The following is a 21,560-nucleotide window of genomic DNA, read 5'->3' as shown; positions in this document are numbered from 1 at the left end:
TCCTAATGGTCGTTTTCTGATTGGTCTCCCAGTCAAGATTTTGAAAGCATTTCTACCTTCTTCCATTCTAGCTTCATGACCTAAGCCTCCGAGACTTGATGACCCTAACAATATTGGGTAAACGGTATAAATTATGTAGATCCCCGTTGTGAATTTTCCGCCATTCCACATTCCCGTTCCTCTTGAGTCCGAATATTGGTCTCAGGATCTTTGTTCTCAAATACTATCAGTCTATGTTTTTCCCTCAGAATAAGCGAAGATGTTTCGCAACCATACAGAACAACAGGCATGATATATTTTATATATTTTCAAATTCCTTGACAGAATTCGCGACAAGAGATTTTGAACTGAATAGTAACACGAATTCCCTGCTTTTAGTCGACATTTAATTTCTTCGTGAATATGATTTCCCTCTGTTAATATTGATCCTAGATATTTGAAGGTATCCACTATATCAAAAGTATTATTTAATATTTTAACGCATCCATAATTTTCCGTATTACGGTCCCGACGCACTTCCATGTATTTAGCTTTCTCTGCATTTATTTCTAAACGCATGTCCCTGCAAGCGTTTAATAAGATCTCTGCATTTCTTTCTATTGTTCCCCTATCATACCCTATTAAATTTACATCATCAGCATATGCCATAACATGGTGAATACCGTTCAACTCTTGGCCCTGGCTGCTATATTTGATTTTCCTTATAGCGCATTCCAGAACGAAGTTGAATAATAAAGGCGACAACGCATCTCCTTGTTTCAGGACATTTTTGACGTGAAAGCTCGGGGACAAAAAATTCCCTACCCGGATTTGACTTTGGGATTCACTTAAACATATCTTAATTAATCTAATTAGCTTTCTCGGTATTTCAAATTCTGTAAGAACGTTGTATAATGTTTCTTTTCTAACTGAGTCGTAGGCGTTTCTAAAATCAATAAATAGTTGATGTACCGGGCTATTTTATTCCCACTTCTTTTTGAGTATTTGTCGAATGATAAATATTTGGTCGATAGTTGATCGATTTCGTCTAAATGGGCACTGTTAATCTTCAATAATTTCATCTGCGTATGGTGTCAATCTTGCTAATAGAATATTTGGAAGGATTTTATAGGATGTTGACAGAAGAGAAATGCCTTGATAATTATTACAGTCAGTTTTGTCGCCTTTCTTGTGAATTGGAACAATGATCGATTCTTTGCACTCTTTTGGCAACTTTTCCTTGTTCCAGATAAGGAGAACGAGTTTGTGTATCTTGTTTCGCAATTTTTCGCCTTCAGCTAAAATTAAGTCAGCGGGAATTTCGTCTATACCCGGAGATTTCTGTTTCTTTAATTTCTTTGTAGCGGTTTCTACTTCTATTCGTTTGGGTTCTGGAATATACGGTTCTGCAGTGTGTATTTCCTTTTCTGCACGCACATTAGTTTTTGCCTACGTAAAGAAATCTTTGCATCTTTTTAAAATGCTATCCGTATCACTGAGGACCGTCCATTCAGCTTTCTTAAATATATAACACTATGCAACACTTTTAAAAAAAATGTCCTTCGGTTGCTATTTTTGATTCCTCAGTCATATTCGTTGAACATTTACGAAAATATGCATCATTTTCATGAAACTTCGCTTTTGTAAGTTTAACATCGATTTGTTTCCAAAAACAGAAAACAGATATTTCTGGTATTTAATATGCATGGTTTGCTATATTGTACACATTGTCGTGAGCTACTGGGTCTGGGCCCCTCTCTGCCCCTTCGTGCGACCATGATAGATATCCATGTGTACTTGTGTATACCTTAGAAATGTGTCCTTTTCCTACATTTTCGTTAATGCGTAACATTATTTTCATGAATTAGCCTCCAGATGTAGTTCCTCATCATGTTCCCGTTATATTGTCCTTGATAACCACGTTCTAAAGTCATAATGTCGTGGTGAAAGCGCTCTCCGTGATCCTCTGTACCTATATTTTTCTTAAAACTGTCCAGATGAGAAGCAAGAACATGTAATTTAAGTGACCTCCTACAACCCGTTTCACCATAGTTTGTCGCCATATTCATAAGTTCCACATAATTTTCAGCTCTGTAATATCCTAAGAAACACAACGACTGTCACACAGCTGCTTCAGGCTTCTTTTTCAATCTCAGTTAGCAGCGTGAAGAACTCAGTGGACTGGATCTTTATCATCACTTGCGGTCTTACAAACTCTCCAGCCTCCAACTTAGCACGAGATAGCTCCGGAAACATGCCTTGTAAAAACTTGAATGTGTCAGAATCTCTATACAAAGCTTTCACAAAGTGCTTGATAATGCCAAGTATAATGTGTAGAGGTGGTAACAATACCATCTTACGGTCCACAAGTGGCTCGTATTTTACATTATGTGTCCTCACAGTGTACTCCTTGCGTTGTGGCCAGTACTTTCTCCGGTAGTGGACCTCGGTGTCACTACTGTCTCACAAAGAAAGATAACAAGGGAATTTTGTGAAACTGCTCTGCAAACCCATGAGTAAGGCAATAATTTTGAAGTCCTCTATTACTTGCAACCCATATTTTGGATACTCTAAATTGGCCAATAAGGTCTTCAAGCTGTTAAAGTCTTCCTTCATAGAGAAGGAAATAGACAGGTGTTTATTTCCATTGTACAGATTCTCACCCTTGGGACTTCTAGACGAGCTGTCTATAAACAAACGCCAATCTTTCAAAATGCAGGGTATCTGTAAAGCATAAATACTTATAAGTACAATCAAGCTTTCATACAAAAACATTTGGAAAACTCTTCGTGCCGTCTCATTTGAACTGTTGCTTTTACTGATTTATCAACTATGTTCCGCTATTTTACCCACCATTTTTACTTAGACTTAGATCTAGAATAAGATCATTCAAATCTGTTTGATTAAGAGAGTACGGTTGTCTATTAGTAGTTCATATCTGCAATGTTTAATAAGAAAGGCACGCTGTGACACAATTGCAGCATAACAGGATATTCTAGGGTTATAAATATACAGAGTGGCACAACAGTAGGTATATAGTACCGTACTGATCAGCTGATTGTATTTTATATCATATCTTATTGTTATTCATCAGGTAGACTTAGGTTCTACGTATATGATTTGTTCTTAATATCTTTTTACTTACATCTTAAGCTCGGAAGAGCCGTAGCAAATACACCCATAAACTAGAGTGTTATACTTGATCAAGGCAGAAGTGTATACCTACTTTTGGGTCATCCTGTATATACACATACCTTTAAATCCTTACAAATAGCCTTAAAACACCCTGCCCAATGCATGTTGATTCTTTTGCGAATCTCTCAGTGTTGACTGATTCTTCAATCAAATTTAAATGCAACTTAACGAATCAAACGTTTTAAGACGTGCATATAAATTTATTAATATAGGACAGATTCCATATTTTCGATGCTAGTACTTACATAAGCGAAGTTTCAAGGAAAAATACACTTTTTCTAGTTTCTTTCAAGGTAACAATACAGGAAATCACTATTATAAGACAAGAACAAAATGAGTGTTGCATAGTGTAATCACAAGGTTGATAGCCTTTCTTAAGTTCGTTGGTCCTTTTATACATGTCCCGAATGTTTTTACTTTTGCTATAATCTTCAAGTTCCTTAATTGTAGCTTTCAAAAAATCGCGTTTCTTTGTTCTAAAAGTTTTGGAAGTTACCTGTCTGATCTCTGTGAAAATTTGTGTAGTTATTTCATTTGAATTTTGTAGCCAACATAATTTTGCCTGTTTTCTCTTCTCTCCTAGTTTAATGCATTCCTGGTCGAGCCATGGCTTGTTCCTACATATTTCCGAGTATCCCAATTTTTCTTTTGCTGAAATTTTACTGATCTTTCTAATTTCAATCCAGGTATCCTCAACACAATTGCATTCCGAATTTTCTAAAACCGAGAATCTATTCGAAACTTCAATTTGGTATTCCTCTCTTAGCTGGTTCTCTTCTAATTTCTTTTAAATAAATCTCTCCTTTCTCGATATTGAATATTTTCTTTATTCAACGATAATCTCTCTCTTATTATCGCTGCTACCAGGTAGTGATCAGTGTCACAATCAGCCCCTCTAAACGACCAGACATCAATTATGCTAGATTGACTTCTTCTATCTACTAAAACGTGATCAATTTTACTACGTGTTTTTCCGCCTGGTGAGGTCTAAATGTATTTATGAACGTCGCGATGTGGTAATTTTGTACTCTTTACGATTAGGTTTTTGGATGTTGCAAATTTCACGATTCTAACACCGTTGTCATTACATTCCTTATGCAAACTTTCGTTCTCTATAATCGGTTTGAAAATATCCTCTCGTCCTACCTTCGCATTGAAATCCCCTAATAGAATTTTCATATGGTATCGCGGGAGTTCGTCAAATATCCGTTCTACTTCTTCGTAAAAACTGTCTTTTATATCATCATCCTTATCTTCTGTTGGGGCATGTACATTTAAAACAATAACATCACACCACCGACCCTTAAGAGTAATAAAATAAAGCCTGTCAGTAACAAATTCAACCCACGTAATTGCTGCTAATGTTCGTTTGTGAACAAAAAACCCTGTTCCTAACTGGTGATTTTTATTTCCTTCCCCGTAGAAGAACGTAAAATTTCCAGAATTCACAGTTCCATTTACTTCCCATCTATCTTCCTGAACTTCTACTAGGTCCATCCTGTATTTCTCTAACTCATTCGTTACGGATTTTAACACGCCTGCCCTACAAAGACTTCTAATATTCCATGTTCGAAATCTCATGTCCATTTTCTTTTGCTGAGGTCGTGCCAAGTTATCAGTCCTTGTCCGAGGCTTTTGTGAATATTTCTGAACAAGTGCTTTTTTGTTACAGGATGAGGTTATTAGCCCTACCCAAACCCCCAAGCTGGAGGACCACTCCTAGTCGTCTGTCCGCTACTGCTTATTCAGTATATTCGCAGCTAACCTCTATATCTAGTGACCCTATCCTCGATCAGCAAACCGAGGACGCGCCATGCCGTGGTGACAGGAACCCACGTTGCATGGATATACGAATTTCTAAATTTTTGAACGTGGTACACTCAACGGCCAATGTTATGACATAGTACTCCTTTCTCACTTGCGTCGTTTGGGAGGTGTAGTCTTCTCGAATTTTGTCTTTATGGACGATAATGCACGGTAATATCGAACAGTGCACGCGGTTTAGCTCTTGAAATGAGAGGATATTCAGCCAATGATCTGGTCTGCCTATTTTCTCGACATGAATCTCATCGAGTACATGTCGATTGCTTATGGGGACGTCTCTCAGCATGTCAATATGCATTTAGAACCATCCTGGAACTGTCAACAACATTAGCAGATGAACGAAAAAACATAACACAACAACTTATTACCAACGTTGTGAGCACCGTGGGATCACGTTTCAGAACAGGCGTAGCTATCCATGATTATCACACACCACTTTAAACCCTGTTTCATTCCTTTTGTGATGTCAGTGTGGTCATCATGAGTCGCTGTAACTTCAGTGTAAGTTATTGTTTCTGTATAGAGAACAATTTTTGTTCTTCTAATCATATATTTCTTCCTATTGTTTTCTATATTATATTGCAGTAATAAATAAGGTTCAAGTTTCAACGATTTATATCTCCTGACAGTTACACAGTATTCGAATTTTCTTTCGTCCTTAACTTTTGCAAACCAGTGTGTATATACACATCTAGAAATGTTAATTAAAATATATTTAAAATAAGTTATATAAATAACTCTTTAACCATGGTTTTCGCTATTCTCTTCCTAGTGTCCTAACGAAAGCCTTGATGATTGTAAAACTTACTATTAGTTTCATTACTATTACTTACTATTAGGTTCATTGTAATGGGTGGTGTTTTGCGTCCCTGTTTTCGTACCTTTCGGATGACATGTCTTATACTGCGATAATAATTAGTTTTTATTAGGTTGCTTAAGACCTACAGATGACTATTAACTCTCAAGCACTGTGATTCTCAACCGACACAGTGGTATATCGACACAGTGTTGCGACACAGTGGTATATCATGTATCCTATAAAGTGTATCGAGAAATTTTAGTATTTAAAAATCATGAAGCTTTTAATAATGAGTTTAAATCAATCCTGAAAAAGTGTACCAATTGGCACCTCCAGGGGCTGCAACAATGCTAAGTGCAACATAGAGGCCCTACTTTTTAGAAACTTATAATCTTACAGTTATGTTATTAATACGAGAGGAATTAAAAAGAAAAAAACTAAAGTCACATTTGCAATTTCTCTTTTCAGGGATTTGCAACACTGCTAGTAACCAGCATTGAGTGAGCGTAGTTGGCAACACTTCGAGACAATGTGTCGCTTGTATTCCTGCACTAGTCGTTGGAGTGTATCAGACAGTTAAACATGGCAGCTCCGTTGGCGATCTACACCAAGGAGAAAATGAGAGCAGTGATTCGCTTTTTGTATACAGAAAGTATGAAACCTGCGGACCTTTTTCGTCGAATGGAAGCACAGAATGGTGACAACTGTTTATCGCGAATAAGGATCTACGTATGGATAGAGCATTTCAAACAGGAAAGAATTTCTTTATGTGACGATGAAAGATCTGTCACGCCATCGACCTCAACAACTGAGGAACTTGGGTACATCATAAAGAACTGGGAAATAAGGCTGAAAGCATGGTTTGGAAACACCCATCATCACCACAAGGCAAGGGGGTGCGTCCTGGTGGTCTGCCCACCGAAATTTCGACTTTTGTGGAAATTTAGCATAATTTTAGGGGCAATTTTAGGAATTTACATATAAAATATCCTCATATTGAGTTTGGACCCCTCCTGAAATAAATTCCTGCGTACGTTACTGCCACAAGTTAAGACATTAAAACGTCAACCATCAGCTAGTCATTGATTCGGTTCAAACTTTGTTACACTGCAACCGAAAAACTTTCTTCTGACGGAATAATAATAATAATAATAATAATAATAATAATAATAATAATAATAATAATAATAATAATAATAAACAACTTGTGAAACGTTGGGAAAAGTGCATTGAAGTTCAGGGAAGTTATGTAGAAAAATAAGGTATGTTTCAATTTTCTAGCATTAGAATAGGTACAGCTTTTTTCAAATGTGCCATCAATTTTTGAATGCCCCTCGTAATAATAAATTAATTACAAATTATATTATTATTAATTATAAAATCAAACAAGTGTGTCATGATATCGTGAATGTTCAGTAAGGTGTGTCGTCAATCAGAAAAGGTTGAGAACCACTGGTGAAGCACTTCGTTTCATCTATGGACTCATACAGCTCCCAATTATTTTCAATTATTAGCGAATACTATTAATTAATTTTAATACCTGAACTGCAATGACACAGAGATAGAGTGCTCAACTCCTTTGTATGGAGTACATGATTCTATCCCAGTTCGTAACAAGCGGAGTTTGTGGTGGACGAAAATGTGTGAATATGTATTTTCTCGGAGTTCCTTCGTTTCCTCCCGTTTCATCATTTCATCATTTCATCATTAATACAATTATTATAATCACTGTGTTCCTTAACCTCAGTGCATCATCGCGCAAGTTAGAATAACACACACACATGTATCTATCTATCTATCTATCTATCTATCTATCTATCTATATCTATCTATCTATCTATCTATCTATCTATCTATCTATCTATCTATATATATATATATATATATATGAGAAAACTAAATACATGGAAGTGCGTCGGGACCGTAATACGGCAAATTATGGAGGTGTTAAAATATTAAATAATACTTTTGATAAAGTGAATAGTTTCAAATATCTAGGATCAATGTTAACATACGAAAATCATATTCACGAAAAAATTAAATGTCGACTGAAAGCAGGAAATTCGTGTTACTATTCGGTTCAAAATCTCTTGTCGTCGCGAATTCTGTAAAGGAATTTGAAGCTTAAAATATATAAAACGATAATTATGCCTGTTGTTCTGTATGGTTGCGAAACATGGTCACCTACTCTGAAGGAAGAACATAGACTGAAAGTATTTGAGAACAAGATCCTGAGACGAATATTCGGACCCAAGAGGAACGGAAATGGGGAATGGCGGAAACTTCATAACGAGGAACTACATAATTTCTACGGTTTACCCAACATTGTTAGGGTCGTCAAGTCTAGGAGGCTTAGATGGGCAGGTCATGTAGCTAGAATGGAAGAACGTAGAAACGCTTTCAAAGTCTTGACAGGAAAACCAATCGGAGAACGACCATTAGGAAGACCTAGGCGGAGATGGGAGGTCAGTATTAAGATGGATCTCGCAGAGATTGGAATACAAAGTAGAAACTGGATGCAGTTAGCTAAGGATAGAAGTCAGTGGAGAGCTTTTGTGAACGCGGCATTGAACCTCCGGGTTCCACAGGCCATAGAGTTAGTTAGATATATATATAGTATAATCGTGAGTTGAATATTAATAAATCTAAGAATAAATGTATGTCTTTTAAGTAAGGCGGAATGTAGGATTTTGGAAACATTTCACATTCAAAGCATAACGTTGTGTCCCAAGGCTATTCACACAACATGGTATAGCACAAGCTATTACGAGACTTTGGTACTGCCTTTTCCATTTGCGTACTAGAACTCGTCTTGCGTATTACCCAGGAGTGGTTGCGATAACATAACTAGTATAGGACAATAGGTTAAGAAACCATGGTATAGCATGCTAATTTTACGTGTGTGTCTCCAAAGAAAAGTTTATATGTTTGTCTCAAATCCTTTCAACAATGAGATCACGAAAACCACAAATGCTAGAAAGGTGTTGTTTTCACTTGTCGATTCCAAATTTTGTTTAGATTGTCCAGGTGTAATTGAATGTTTAAAAAACATGGCTGTTATTTCTTTATTGCATTTTGTAGAGGAACACTGTAACGGTTGGGATTTTTAAAAAGTATTATATATTCTACGAGTTATACATTCCAACACCACACTTTTGTATATAGGGGTTATATATCTCTCCGGCGTTTGTTTCGTGGCCAAATGGTGATGAAAAACGAACGATAACCATTTCTCCAGTCTAAGATAAATCTTTATTGTTTGGAGTGTTTTGCCTAATGAACACCATACATTACTGACATTGTAATTAATTTGTGTATGTAATGTATTTGCTTGTTACATACTGCATGCAAGAAGAAAGAAAGCACTGGTCATACATGAATTAAAAATTCCAAACGGAAGTAGGCTGAAATCTTGCAAACGGTGAGAGATATTGGAAAACTAATTTAAACATCTTCCCGTTATGGTACCACTTACCGATTTTTATCAAGACGTCTTTCACTTGTCTCTGTAAAGGGACATTTACAGATGTTGTGAGGAATGACAAGGAGATTCATGCTTATATATGAATGCTCCGCTGTGTAGAGAGCACATAGTCCAGTCCCTGTCCATAAGACCCGTAGGAATTTTGAGGTGGACTAAGTTTCTCTTCAGATCCAAGTAAGACACGTCTCAGTGATGGAAAAAATCTTGGGTGATCATCTGGCAACCCGGGCATAAGTTGGCAAATTGGAAATTCAATATGGCGGCCATGCGAAAATGCCATATTTACCTAAAACACGAATATCTCATCATTAAATGAAGCTAGAAACTTCGTTCTTGTACCGAATTCAAGATAATGGACACTGTAATCAAGACACATTCGTGACGTCGAAACATAGTGCCGGCATTTTTAAATATGGCGGCAGGTTTTTCGAAATTTCGATTTTTTCGTACACTATTATCATTTATTCGAAGATAACTACGAAACTATAAGAGATACCATAAACATACTTGAAATAAACGGGATAGAGCATAATGAGAGCTTTCCAACGGTACCAATATCTTTTCTCTATCTTTAAATTTGACGGATTTATTGAAATTTTAGTAGCTCAAGGTATTTGGCTTCAGATTAAGTTAAGAAAGGTTAAGCGCTAAAGCAAAACTATCCATGATTTTTCTGCAGAAGTTTTAATGCTGATAAATTACTCTAAGATCTTACAGAGAGATTTCTATGTAAAAGTGCAAATGGTTAATAATAATAATAATAATAATAATAATAATAATAATAATAATAATAATAATAATAATAATAATAATAATAATAATAATCATAATAATAAATCGTGGTTGCTAAAATAATTATTCAACAATTTCAGTAGAGAAAAGCAATATAATTAAAAGTGATATAAAGTTAGTACACTAATATAACTAATAATAAATGCACCATATTTATAATATAACAAAACTTTATGATATTACTTGGTTTTGGTTTTCTTACAATTCTGTGATGAAATATTTTGATCGGTCTTGTTGAGGGCAACTAATTAAATGTTATTAATAAGTTCGTTGCATATTTTGTCTACATTGATTGAGTTACAGTTCGTAACGTTACCGATTATTACAAATCATTTTGCACTTACAGAAGGTCGTACAACTAACAATTTTTTTTACGCATTGGCATCGTCTTGTAGAACAGCTCTTGCAAGTACATGTTCGAATAACATCATTAATGCTAGTATCCGGTGTGAGCGATGAATCATCTGCATTGTATGTCCATCCAAAGTCCGTTGAATCTAATGGTTCTTCTGCGCCTAACAATGTAGAATACGAATATACCATGTAAAAGGATCTTTTCAGGTGACCCTGTAATGATGAACTGATGCAAGGTAATTCCTGTAAGCTATGAAGACTACTTTGATTCATAATTTCAAATCGGAGAGTGTCAAATGTCTTAGATCTTGAGCCTGATTTTACAACTCTGACCAAATATTCTTCAGCAAGTTCCAAACACTCAGCACTTGGAGGAAGACTTCGTCCAAATTTGCAAAGATACTTTTCCGGTTCTACTTTAAGAGCGGATATTTTGTTACCTATCTTACTGGTAACACCAGACCCTGTAAGAAAGTGTGCTGCAAGAAGGGCATCTGTTGCTGTACCTATTTCGTTGACAAGTGTGTGAATTGGTATAATATCGGATCTCGATTTTCGCATCCATATTTCTGAAAGTCCATTTTCATGTAGGATCTTGTAAAAATGAATCAGTAAAACAAACACATCTGTGTTTTAGAGCACTAAAACGCGTTGCATCCCATGCTTAATCGCATGGAAAACGTGAGGGATGATGCGTATGTCAGCCTCCTCAACAGCTACTTTGAGAGTTCCTGATATTTCCGTGAATCTCTTATCTTTGATTGATACAGCTGGAGTAGGACCACCGTCAAGCAAGACGTCACTGAGAATAGTTTCCCAATTTCGATTTATTGTAACTGTCATCAAAAATTCAGCCAGAGCAGCCTGAATCAAAACTTTGTTCTCAGATGATGCCCAAAATCTGTCCGTCTGTACAGGAAGTGTTGTGTTAGTGCTTATTGATGTCAATGGTAGTGGCTGTACAGAAGATCTTCTTTCCCTCTCAGCACTTTTGATTGATGTTGGAAGATAGCTATCAAACACATAGTCCACACGGCTGAATTTGCAGGCATTATTTATAATGGTGTCAAGTGATATGAACAAGTCTTTAAATGTGACATTTCCTTTAACTTTCAGTCTTCGAAACTGATTCATTACATCAACTACAACACAGGTTTCGAGAGGATCATTTTTCTGGAAATTTATGGCCGTGGTATCTAATCTTTTTATCAAAATATTCATAAGCTGAGACTTTGAGGGTTTCGTAGTGGCGCCGTTCTCATCTAGTAAGGGTGAAGGTGAAATATAACTAAGAATTTTTGCCGTCGACAATCCTCTCTCCTTGGCAGTTTCTACTTTCCTTTGAACCAGTAATTGATTCTTAATAACGCTTCTCACAGTTTTCTTTTTCATCTGCATGCTAGGTTGTGTTATACTTCGAAATGTGGGAAGATTTTGTCTATGAATGGGTGCCATCAGTGATTTCGAGCGAGATATAAACCTTTACTGTCAGAATGTGGCAAAAGCTTCTTCGGCAGTCATCAAAATTGTAAAAGTTTCTTAGCACTCGATTCCGGGATACACTCATTGGTTAGAAGGTTGTGAAGCTTCACTTCGCCATTCACAATATATGGATTTTTTTCTGCTCTCAATGTACTGGAACATGTTTTGGATGCTTTCTTCCATTTTATTTCTGAGTCTTTTCGTTAATTCATGATGCATTTTTAACTCATAATCACACGGTATAACATTAAGAACAGACTGAAATGTTTTTCGTATGAGCTCCCATTCTGCAATATATTCCTTCCATTTTGTTTGGCCAATAATCCCTCCAGCTGATTTTTGAGAACGATTTATTGTCTGTTCGAGAGCCATGTCAATACCCACAGCGTTAAATTTTACAGTTATCCTTCGTACAACAAAATGTCCTTGTTTGAACTTGTTATATATTTCAGGATGGCGTGTTTCAAGATTCAGCATTTGCTCAAAGAATAGTGAACCCCATCTCAAATAGTTTATTCTGTCAAATACCTGAAAACCTGGAAGGATATCTTTTAGTGTTTGAAGTTAGAGACTCCAATTACCTTCTCTGTCAGCTCTTATGAGGTTCTTTAAAATACTCACAGTCAGATGTAAGAACCCCTCAAGGAATTGACACTGCTCAGACATCCTCATCTGCTCTTCAGTGAAAACATTTAAGGCTTCCAAAACTTCCTGTGATGCTGCAATCAGCTCTTTAAACTTTGCTTGCGCATCTTCTGTTGTTGAATGATTCATAGCAGTAAGAACTTCTGCAACTCTTGTAGATAACTGATAATCATCGTCAGAAGTATGCAAAAATGCTTTCCACTTTAATCTCTCCACAACTTCTGCTAACATTAACATTCCTTTGAGTGACCTTACATAATTACTCCCTTGAAGGACACTTTCAGCAACTTTAACACCAAACATGTGATTTTTTATGAGAACATTTTCTAATCCACTCCCATTTATGTACTTACCAATACAAGAAAGTAAAATTTTGGTCATATGGAAAGATCCCAAGAGCAGCACTAGGTTTGGAAATTCATTTGAAACTAACAGAATTTCTGCTGCAATATGAAAAACGCCTTCATCACATGAAATTGGCAGAGCTGGTTGATCGAGAACTGAAAGCAAGCTTTGAAAGTTTTTCATACATGAATATACAGTATCATAAGATGTTACTGGATAAGGAAAAATAGGGAGAAAAACAACTTGTTGTAGTGGAACATCAGCTTCTGAAATAACAGCATGAATTCCAGACCATGTCAATGTTTTTTTGTTTGTCAATCCTCCAACAGCTTGCAACATACTTATTACTACCTCTTCTTTCTTGATCTCATCACACGGCAAAGTGTAAGCATCTTCAATGATTTTAAGATCCTGTGGAATGTTCAGCGGTTTTGATGGTTTCTAGTAATCTCTAATTTGTTGACATGGTAAAAGGACACCAGTTCGTTTTCTGAGTTTGTTAAGAGCTACTTCAGATAGTGGTGGCTTACTAGGATTTACACTTGGAGTTTTCTGGAATAATACCATAACAGTATCATGCGTACCCTGTAGACCGGAAAGGCTTGACTCTTCGTGGTCAAAGTTATCCATAGCACCTACAGTAAAGTTACTACTGACAAAATGAGTTGGAAGTGCAAGGTTCTGTGAGCATGCCATCATAGTGTATTGTGCAAGATTATGACGAGATTCCATAACTTCATTATAGCTGACTGATAACCCAGCTTTATGGAATAATGTTATTAGCTGTTTGCTCTTACATTTTTCATGAATTGAATGGCCAGTCATTAAATGCAAAGGGGTTTTCTTTTTTCCCTTATGAACATTATAAAATATTATCTGGAAAAGGACTTAAACTCGATTTGTTATAGGAGTTTTTCTTCTATCGTTGTTGTCTTCAATTTCACTGCATTCTGCTTCTTCTTCGTCTGAGCTCATAAATGCTTGACTGTTATCATTGATGTGAGAAAACAGTGTCAATTTATCCACGCTGAATACATGAGAGAAAAAGTCAATTAGCGGTTGGGGAATAGGTGTTGTCTTCCATGATTTTTCTAGTTGATTCGCATTTCCAAATTCATTGTCTAGGTTGAAGTCTGTTTCCAGAAGTGATTTTCTAATTAGCTTTCCAGCCTCTCCGACAGAAGAAACAGAACGTAGTTTGTCAGCTATTTCATCAATAGTCAGGTTTGATGAATAAACAAGTTGGGACTGGTTTCTTTGTAGTGGTTGGCAAACTTGAATAGCATCACCAAATATATTTTTCATGTATAGTTTGACTTCTTTGTTAGTAATTAAATTCTCTCCAGCCTGCTTGTTGACATAATCACGAATCTCAGAAAGGGTTAGGCCATAGCCTTTATTTAGAATGTTCTGAAAAAGTAGTCGACTATCCTCCATTAATTGACTTTTTGTTTTTTGGGGTTGATTCTCTTTTTGTTGACTTTGCTTTCTATATTTTTGAGGGTACGCTTCCAAACAAAGTTCGTGGTAGTATAAATCTGCTCCAAATACAGCGGATTGATCTTCAAGATCATAAGTTCTCGTGTACACGTCATCTTGGAAGCACAAAGTTACTGCAAGGAATAATTTAGCACGATTCGTTTCACTTATTCGATATTTTTCTTTGATATTATTGTGTTTCAAATTTCCGCAAATAATACATGGAAGACTGGCAGAATCCAACTTAGGAGATGGAGGGTTACGAGACAGTACGTCCCCTCTTGATCTTTTATATCTTGATGTTGACGAATCTTCCATGACGTCTTCCTTTGGTTCTACTTGCAGATTGGGTTCGTTCTCTCGCTTCTTCTTCAGCAAACGATTTTTATGAGTATAGTTTTTGTAACACTCATTTGAACAATGATATTTGAACTCAAAATCTCGTCCAAGGACACTGATTCGCTGGAAGGTCTCATCTTGCCATATTTCAGCTGCATCCAAGACTTTTTGTCTTCCATTTATTGTAGTTGTGGTTTTCTCTTTATTCTTATGCTTTTGGCATATAATGCATTTGGAACCATCCACTTCTGTTCGGCTTCCGCTTCCACGGCCTTCCACGGCCACACAGATTCGAAACCACAGGAGGGTTGAAATGGATTTTTCCCCCACTTGAGGTCACGAAAAAGTGAAATTTACTTAAATTCCCTTTATTTCCATTTGAAAAGTAACTTTTCCCCCTCATTTCTCCGCACACTTAGCACCCTGCACACACACACACACACACCTCCTTAAAATGTTATATACTAACGTAAACCGCATTCATTACTACCAAACCAGTGTTACCTCCAACGAAACCATAAATTTTAAAAGGGCGTGTCAAAAAATAACGAAGAATGTTCTTACCTTTTTGAGGTGATGTGAGGTGATTTTAGTTTAGCATCCCTTTTCAGCAGCGAGGCTATATGAGACGTGGACCTCCTGATTAACGTGGAATCCGAACCATGAGCTCCCGCCGGGAATAGAACCCGGGTCTCCCACGCCAAAGGCGCGTACGCTAACCGCTTAGCCACGAGGGAGCTTTCTTACATTTTTGAATCTGAACTACAAAAATGGTGTCTCGCAATGTATATGGAGGTTACAGTAGATCTCAGTCGTACTTTTCTGGCACAGTCTACATAAAAATATGGCGATGCCTATTTTTAATTATTACTTTGGATGAAAATCATGAGGAGATTGGCTTCACCTTACTAAATTTAATCTGAAGCCAAACACCTTGAGCTACTAAAATTTGAATAACTCCGTCAAATTTAAAGATAGAGAAAAGATATTGGTACCGTTGTTAAGCTCTCATTATGCTCTATCCCGTTTATTCCAGGTATGTTTATGGTATCTCTTATAGTTTCGTAGTTATCTTCGAATAAATGATAATAGTGTACGAAAAAAATCGAAATTTCGAAAAACCTGCCGCCATATTTAAAAATGCCGGCACTATGTTTCGACGTCACGAATGTTTCTTGATTACAGTGTCCATTATCTTGAATTCGGTACAAGAACGAAGTTTCTAGCTTCATTTAATGATGAGATATTCGTGTTTTAGGTAAATATGGCATTTTCGCATGGCCGCCATATTGAATTTCCAATTTGCCAACTTATGCCCGGGTTGCCAGGTGATCACCCAAGATTTTTTTCTATCACTGACGCGTGTCTTACTTGGATCTGAAGAGAAACTTAGTCCACCTCAAAATTCCTAAGGGTCTTATGGACAGATCCTGTATTAACAGGTTCAGCTAGTAAGTTTCATTGAAAAAAAAATCTCAGGAAAAGTTACATAAAGCTTTTCTAATTTCAAATTCTTGGAAACATATTTTGTCATTGAGAAAGTAAAGGTTCTTATGAGATACACAAAATGATCTTACCTGTATTAAATGGAACTGCATTTAATGGCAACTCTGTAACCTTTGGTTCGCCTGGAAAAGTAACATATTTTATAATGAGCTATCGTAATTCAGAGGTATATGTCCTAACTTAATTATTTTTATAAACGGAATTATATATCACAACTATGTACACTTCTGAAACACATTTAGTATAAACGACTTAACGCTTCATTCAAAATTAAATTCAACATTCAAAATGTTTATTTATTTTCAAAACGTCTGTAAATTCTTGCACATGGGAGAATTTTTAATGTAGTGAGATGGACAATCAACACTAGGAAATCTACGATAGTCTGATTGTTGTGTCTGTAGAGAAAGCATCTACGAGCTTGAGGACTGTTTGTCAGTACGACGAATGTATTTGTATTTCTCACATAATAAATGTACCGTGTTGTGCAAAAATGAACTAAGCGCCAAACTTTGACAATCCACGTAAATGCGACGATTGGTTCCTGATACGCATTAGAACGTTTTGCACAATCGAAAAGAGAGGAAAATCAACACCTTTCTAAAAAAAAGAAACATAATTTGACTTTTGATTACGGCTACATTTATGTTGGACATCAATCTTCATACGTAATTTTCTTAAAAGTATGAAACTGGCGCTTTGTTCGTTTCCGCATGAAACGGTACAAATGTACTCGTACATTCTTGTTCAAAAAAATGTTGGCCACCCAGTTCGGTTCAGAAGGCATCATTGTGGCAACCGCACCTAGAAAATTCTAATAATTAGGCATTAAATACAGACATATATTTGTCTAAAAAAAAAAAAAAAAAACATCCACCTTTCTTTCATTTAATTCTAACTGTAGGAAAAAGCGGAAAGATCTGCAAAAAGTGGTCAGTGGCCAGAGTTCTTGAACAACGCTGCATATAGTCAATGCTAGTATAACGGATTATTTTGGTATCCATCACAGCTTTGTTAGTTATGGCTTATTTCTGTGATACCATTGGATGCTACACTGGTCAAACACATTACAACTTCATGAAATATTCCGTTAATGGTTTCGTGAATTTAATCATTTACTTACTTGTTGAGATATGATATGATACACTGTGTTTGATGTTTACGTTATCTGTACCGTATTATTTGGTTAGTAGTTGTGGTTTTATAGTACAAATAACTATTTATATGTTTTTGTTGTATTTGATTGATTTGAATTTGAAGCTTAATTTGAATTGAGGAATTTGAAGCTTAAAATATACAAAACGATAATCATGCCTGTTGTTCTGTATGGCTGCGAAACATGGTCACTTACTCTGAGGGAAGAACATAGACTGAAAGTATTTGAGGACAAGATCCTGAGACGAATATTCGGACCCAAGAGGAACGGGAATGGGGAATTGCGGAAACTTCATAACGAGGAACTACATAATTTATATGGTTTACCCAACATTGTTAGGGTCGTCAAGTCTAGGAGGCTTAGATGGGCGGGTCATGTAGCTAGAATGGAAGAAAGTAGAAACGCTTTCAAAGTCTTGACTGGAAGACCAATCGGAAAACGACCATTAGAAAGACCTAGGCGCAGATGGGAGGACAATATTAAAATGGATCTCGCAGAGATTCGAATACAAAGTAGAAACTGGATGCAGTTAGCTAAGGATAGAAGTCAGTGGAGAGCTTTTGTGAACGCGGCATTGAACCTCTGGGTTCCATAGGTCATAGAGTTAGTTAGTTAGTTAGTTTTGTTGTATGTCTTAAAATGCAAATGGATACACAAATTTCGTACAGTCATGTAACTAATGTCGTATGTTTCAATTTAGTAGAGTAAATTGTTATTCTCTGGAAATGACATTGTTGTATCTTGGTACTAGTCTTTTAATATTCTTTTGAAATTACATTCAGTTTTAACTATAAAGATTACCTTAGTAGTGGGAGACTCTTTGTTACATAGTCTTTGAGACTCTGTGATATCCTGTATTACTGGTATCAATTAGAGTACTTGAGGAAAGAACTTCTGTATGAGAGATTCATTCAAGAAGTTATTGTTCATGACAATGAAACAACCTGAACGAGCTTCTACGGTGACGAAATTAAGAGAAGACGCTTCAGTATCACAAGGATCCCCATTACATGCTGCGTAGACTTTAGTCATTCAATGAAACTGCTAATGTCAGTGTGTTTCGCGTCATATTAATGAACGATCAGTGACATAGGGTTCTGATAGTAGGCGTAAATCTACTCTTCATGTATTTCGGCGATACAGTTGGTGGAATAGGGATCCAGTTAGATCACCTGACGGCGGGAACGCCCATCTTATAAAATGGTCGGATCGTCCACAAAAATGGTCACAACACCCAGAGAAACGGTCAGAACATCCAATTGTCATAATGAGTCAGAGCCACTACAAAATCGACCGGAACGCCCAAAGGCAGAAGCATTCAAACCGCAGCGCTCGGAGCTGAGACGTAGAAGCAGAAAACTTTAATATATGAGTGTGGCATCATCTAATAATCACAGTTGCATACAACGAAGCGGAAGTATATTAATTTCGGGTTTCCCTGCAAATGGAAAGTTGGACAAAAAGCGCAAACAATTAAGAAGTCTCAGATTATAAGGGCAATAAAGTGTACTCTGTTTGTTATACGGAGGCCGAATAGTTCTGTGGATTTAAGTTATAATGTGATCGTGCGGAGCATAATGGAGGATACTTAATTGCTAGCCGGGGACGTCAATGACTATCGTCCTGCCACGGGAAAATCTATATCATGCATAGGACACAATACCTTAGAGAGACACTGTGATTACAAATATTAATTGCATGAAAACTACTAGTACCAGAGAATAACGGTTTGCGGTATTTTGAAGAGCAACTCAAACAGTTTGTTGTTGTTGATTGTTAATTGATGTTATTTGTTGCAGACGTTCAGTAACAAAGTTCATATGAATTTTTGTTATTTATCGCTGGTGTTCATAAACAAAGATGACAACAACACAAGATATAGTGCATTGTGTGGTGTGGTTGGCTGAGACTAAATCACCAATTATCTTGCAATAGAACTTTAGACAAAAGTACCAACAGGGCATACCAGACATCAAGACCATTAAAACATCGTTTCAGAAGTTTTTAGCCACGGGTAGTGTCAACCTACAGCCTGGCTCGAGCGAAACACGAACGTCTGAAGAAAGTCATGATAAAGATGGCTAAGAAATTGAACCCAAAGAGATGTATGGATTATAGGACTACTATCGTATTTCGTACAACAAAAAGTTTCTTTCGAATTCTGAACAGGTTATATGGAAGAACAAATAAGAAATTGGGGACGAACGGTTAGGGTTCAGGCAGAAGGGATGCAGTTGAATCATTAAGGGTTCTCGGTGAAAGGTTTATAGAAAAAGGAAAATAGGTGTATGTGGTGTTTATTGATGTAGAAACGGCTTTTAACTACGTGAATTTGGAATTGTTGTTGGGAGTTCTAAAAAAGATCAAGTTGGAATAAAAAGATCGAAAACTCATACGTATCTTACATATGAATCAACAAGTAAGTGTTATGATAGGAGGCGGGGAACAGAGAAGAGCGCAATTGAAAGGAAAGTTCTACAAGGACGATGTCTCTTGCCAACATTATTTAATATCTTTCTAGAAAGGATGACGAAGAAGAGACTACATTATGAAGATAGCATTTCGGTAGGAGGTAGAATGATTAGAATGTATAAGATATGCAGATGATACGACACTTGTTGCAGACTGTGAAGAGAAAATCAACAGAATGCTAGAAAACATGAGGAAGGGCTGCAAAGAGTATGGGATGAAAATAAATGTTAGAAAGATAAAAGCCATGTTGCTTGGAGCGAAGAAGTCTGTGTCAAATATAAAAATGGGAAGGGAGAAAATAGAACAAGTTAATAGTTTTCGATCATGACGGATTTTATATCATGTATCATGAAGTAAGTGCTAGAGAGTATGGCGACAGAAAAGAGAGGGATAGGGCGAAAAAGAGTACAATTAATGGAATAAATCAAAACAGAGAAATCGTACCTGGAGACGAAGAGGTTAGGAAGACCGTTGAGCATGAAAGCTTCTCAGTTGCAGCAAATGATCTAACAATAATGACAGAATACTTATGATAATGATTACATATATGTGTCTGTGAAGAACTCGGGGCAAGGTAGTGCTACGCTACATTTGGATAGTTACGAGATAAGTGAGAATTGCATTTAAAATAATCCACAAATAAGAGATTAATAGAACGGTATTACGTAGGAAGGTTTCACATTTTCTACTAGTAAAGTTTAAGTTTCAATGAATTAGATACAAGTTACTGGATAAATGTAGAAATGAATAAGGATATCGCTGAAAATTTTGACATAGTACTACATTGCTCCTAGACTTCATTACGTGGAATCAGGGTAAGATAGTGATATGTCACGTTAGAATATTCCAAGAATGGTAACGAAGATTCCAGAATGTCCAATAATTATCAATGCTTTACTTTAAATATTCTAGGTAGATGTGGAAATGATAATGTTTAAAGTGAAATAGATATGAAGAAAATATTATCAACATTAAACTTTTTTATATGTTGAATAAAACAATAGTTTAATTTTTAAGTAAATTCAGCCACATATTTGCAATGAAGTATTGATTTTTGTGAACACTCAGAGCTATTTTTCCATACATTCCTAACATGTATGTAACTTGTATACTTAGCAACTAAAATGCTATTAGCTTCTTCATATATACTTCATAGTGTTCGTACCACATTTAGTTTTAATATAATATCAAATTTGTTGTACGTTGTTGAAACGATTTGTTAAACAAGCTATATTAATGATTCCAAGGAATACTGAAAGCTATATTCTTCAACTCAGTTTATAAGAAACACAGTACTTCTAATGAGGATCTTGGCTAGAAGATCGAAAGTCACATGTAAATGTGTTTTTATATTAAATAAGTGCAGTCATGTTCTGCATGTGTTTATTTTACTGATTTTATTTGCAAGACGTATGACTATGATTGTGTGTAAGTTTAAACTAGGTTGGGGAAAACGACCGTAAGAAAGCTATCTGCAAATTTTGAACATCCTGTAAATTTTCATAGCTAACAAATTAAATACACCAAGTGTTCTTCTAATGAAAAACAAAAACTAATGTTTTCTCTTCTGTGTACAATAAACGAATTTTCCATCAAATCAAGAGAAAAGCACGTATTGGAATGATGTTCCACACTGGTGAAAATGTTATTTGATGCCATATTGTGTAAATTCTATTTTCTTCGCCGCTGATGTATAATAGAGATATAAA

The 21,560-nt window shown here is 36.2% G+C and overlaps 1 protein-coding gene across 9 annotated transcripts in view; it reads right to left on the bottom strand.

Moving 5' to 3' along the window:
• LOC145683720 (uncharacterized) overlaps positions 1–21,560 on the bottom strand; it is a 425,859-nt gene that overhangs the window by 358,364 nt on the left and 45,935 nt on the right. For all 9 annotated transcript variants that reach the window (XM_081755184.1, XM_081755185.1, XM_081755190.1 and 6 more), the window contains exon 3: positions 16,295–16,345. In XM_081755184.1, coding sequence (XP_081611310.1) covers positions 16,295–16,345 — 51 coding nt within the window. The remainder of the gene's footprint in view (positions 1–16,294; positions 16,346–21,560) is intronic.

This window comes from Thermobia domestica, chromosome 4 (genome assembly GCF_964235325.1).
Source record: "Thermobia domestica chromosome 4, izTheDome1.hap1.1, whole genome shotgun sequence".
Classification (NCBI taxonomy): domain Eukaryota; kingdom Metazoa; phylum Arthropoda; class Insecta; order Zygentoma; family Lepismatidae; genus Thermobia; species Thermobia domestica.
Note: the sequence above shows the minus strand (reverse complement) of the source record. Positions and strands in the feature narration are given on the sequence as shown.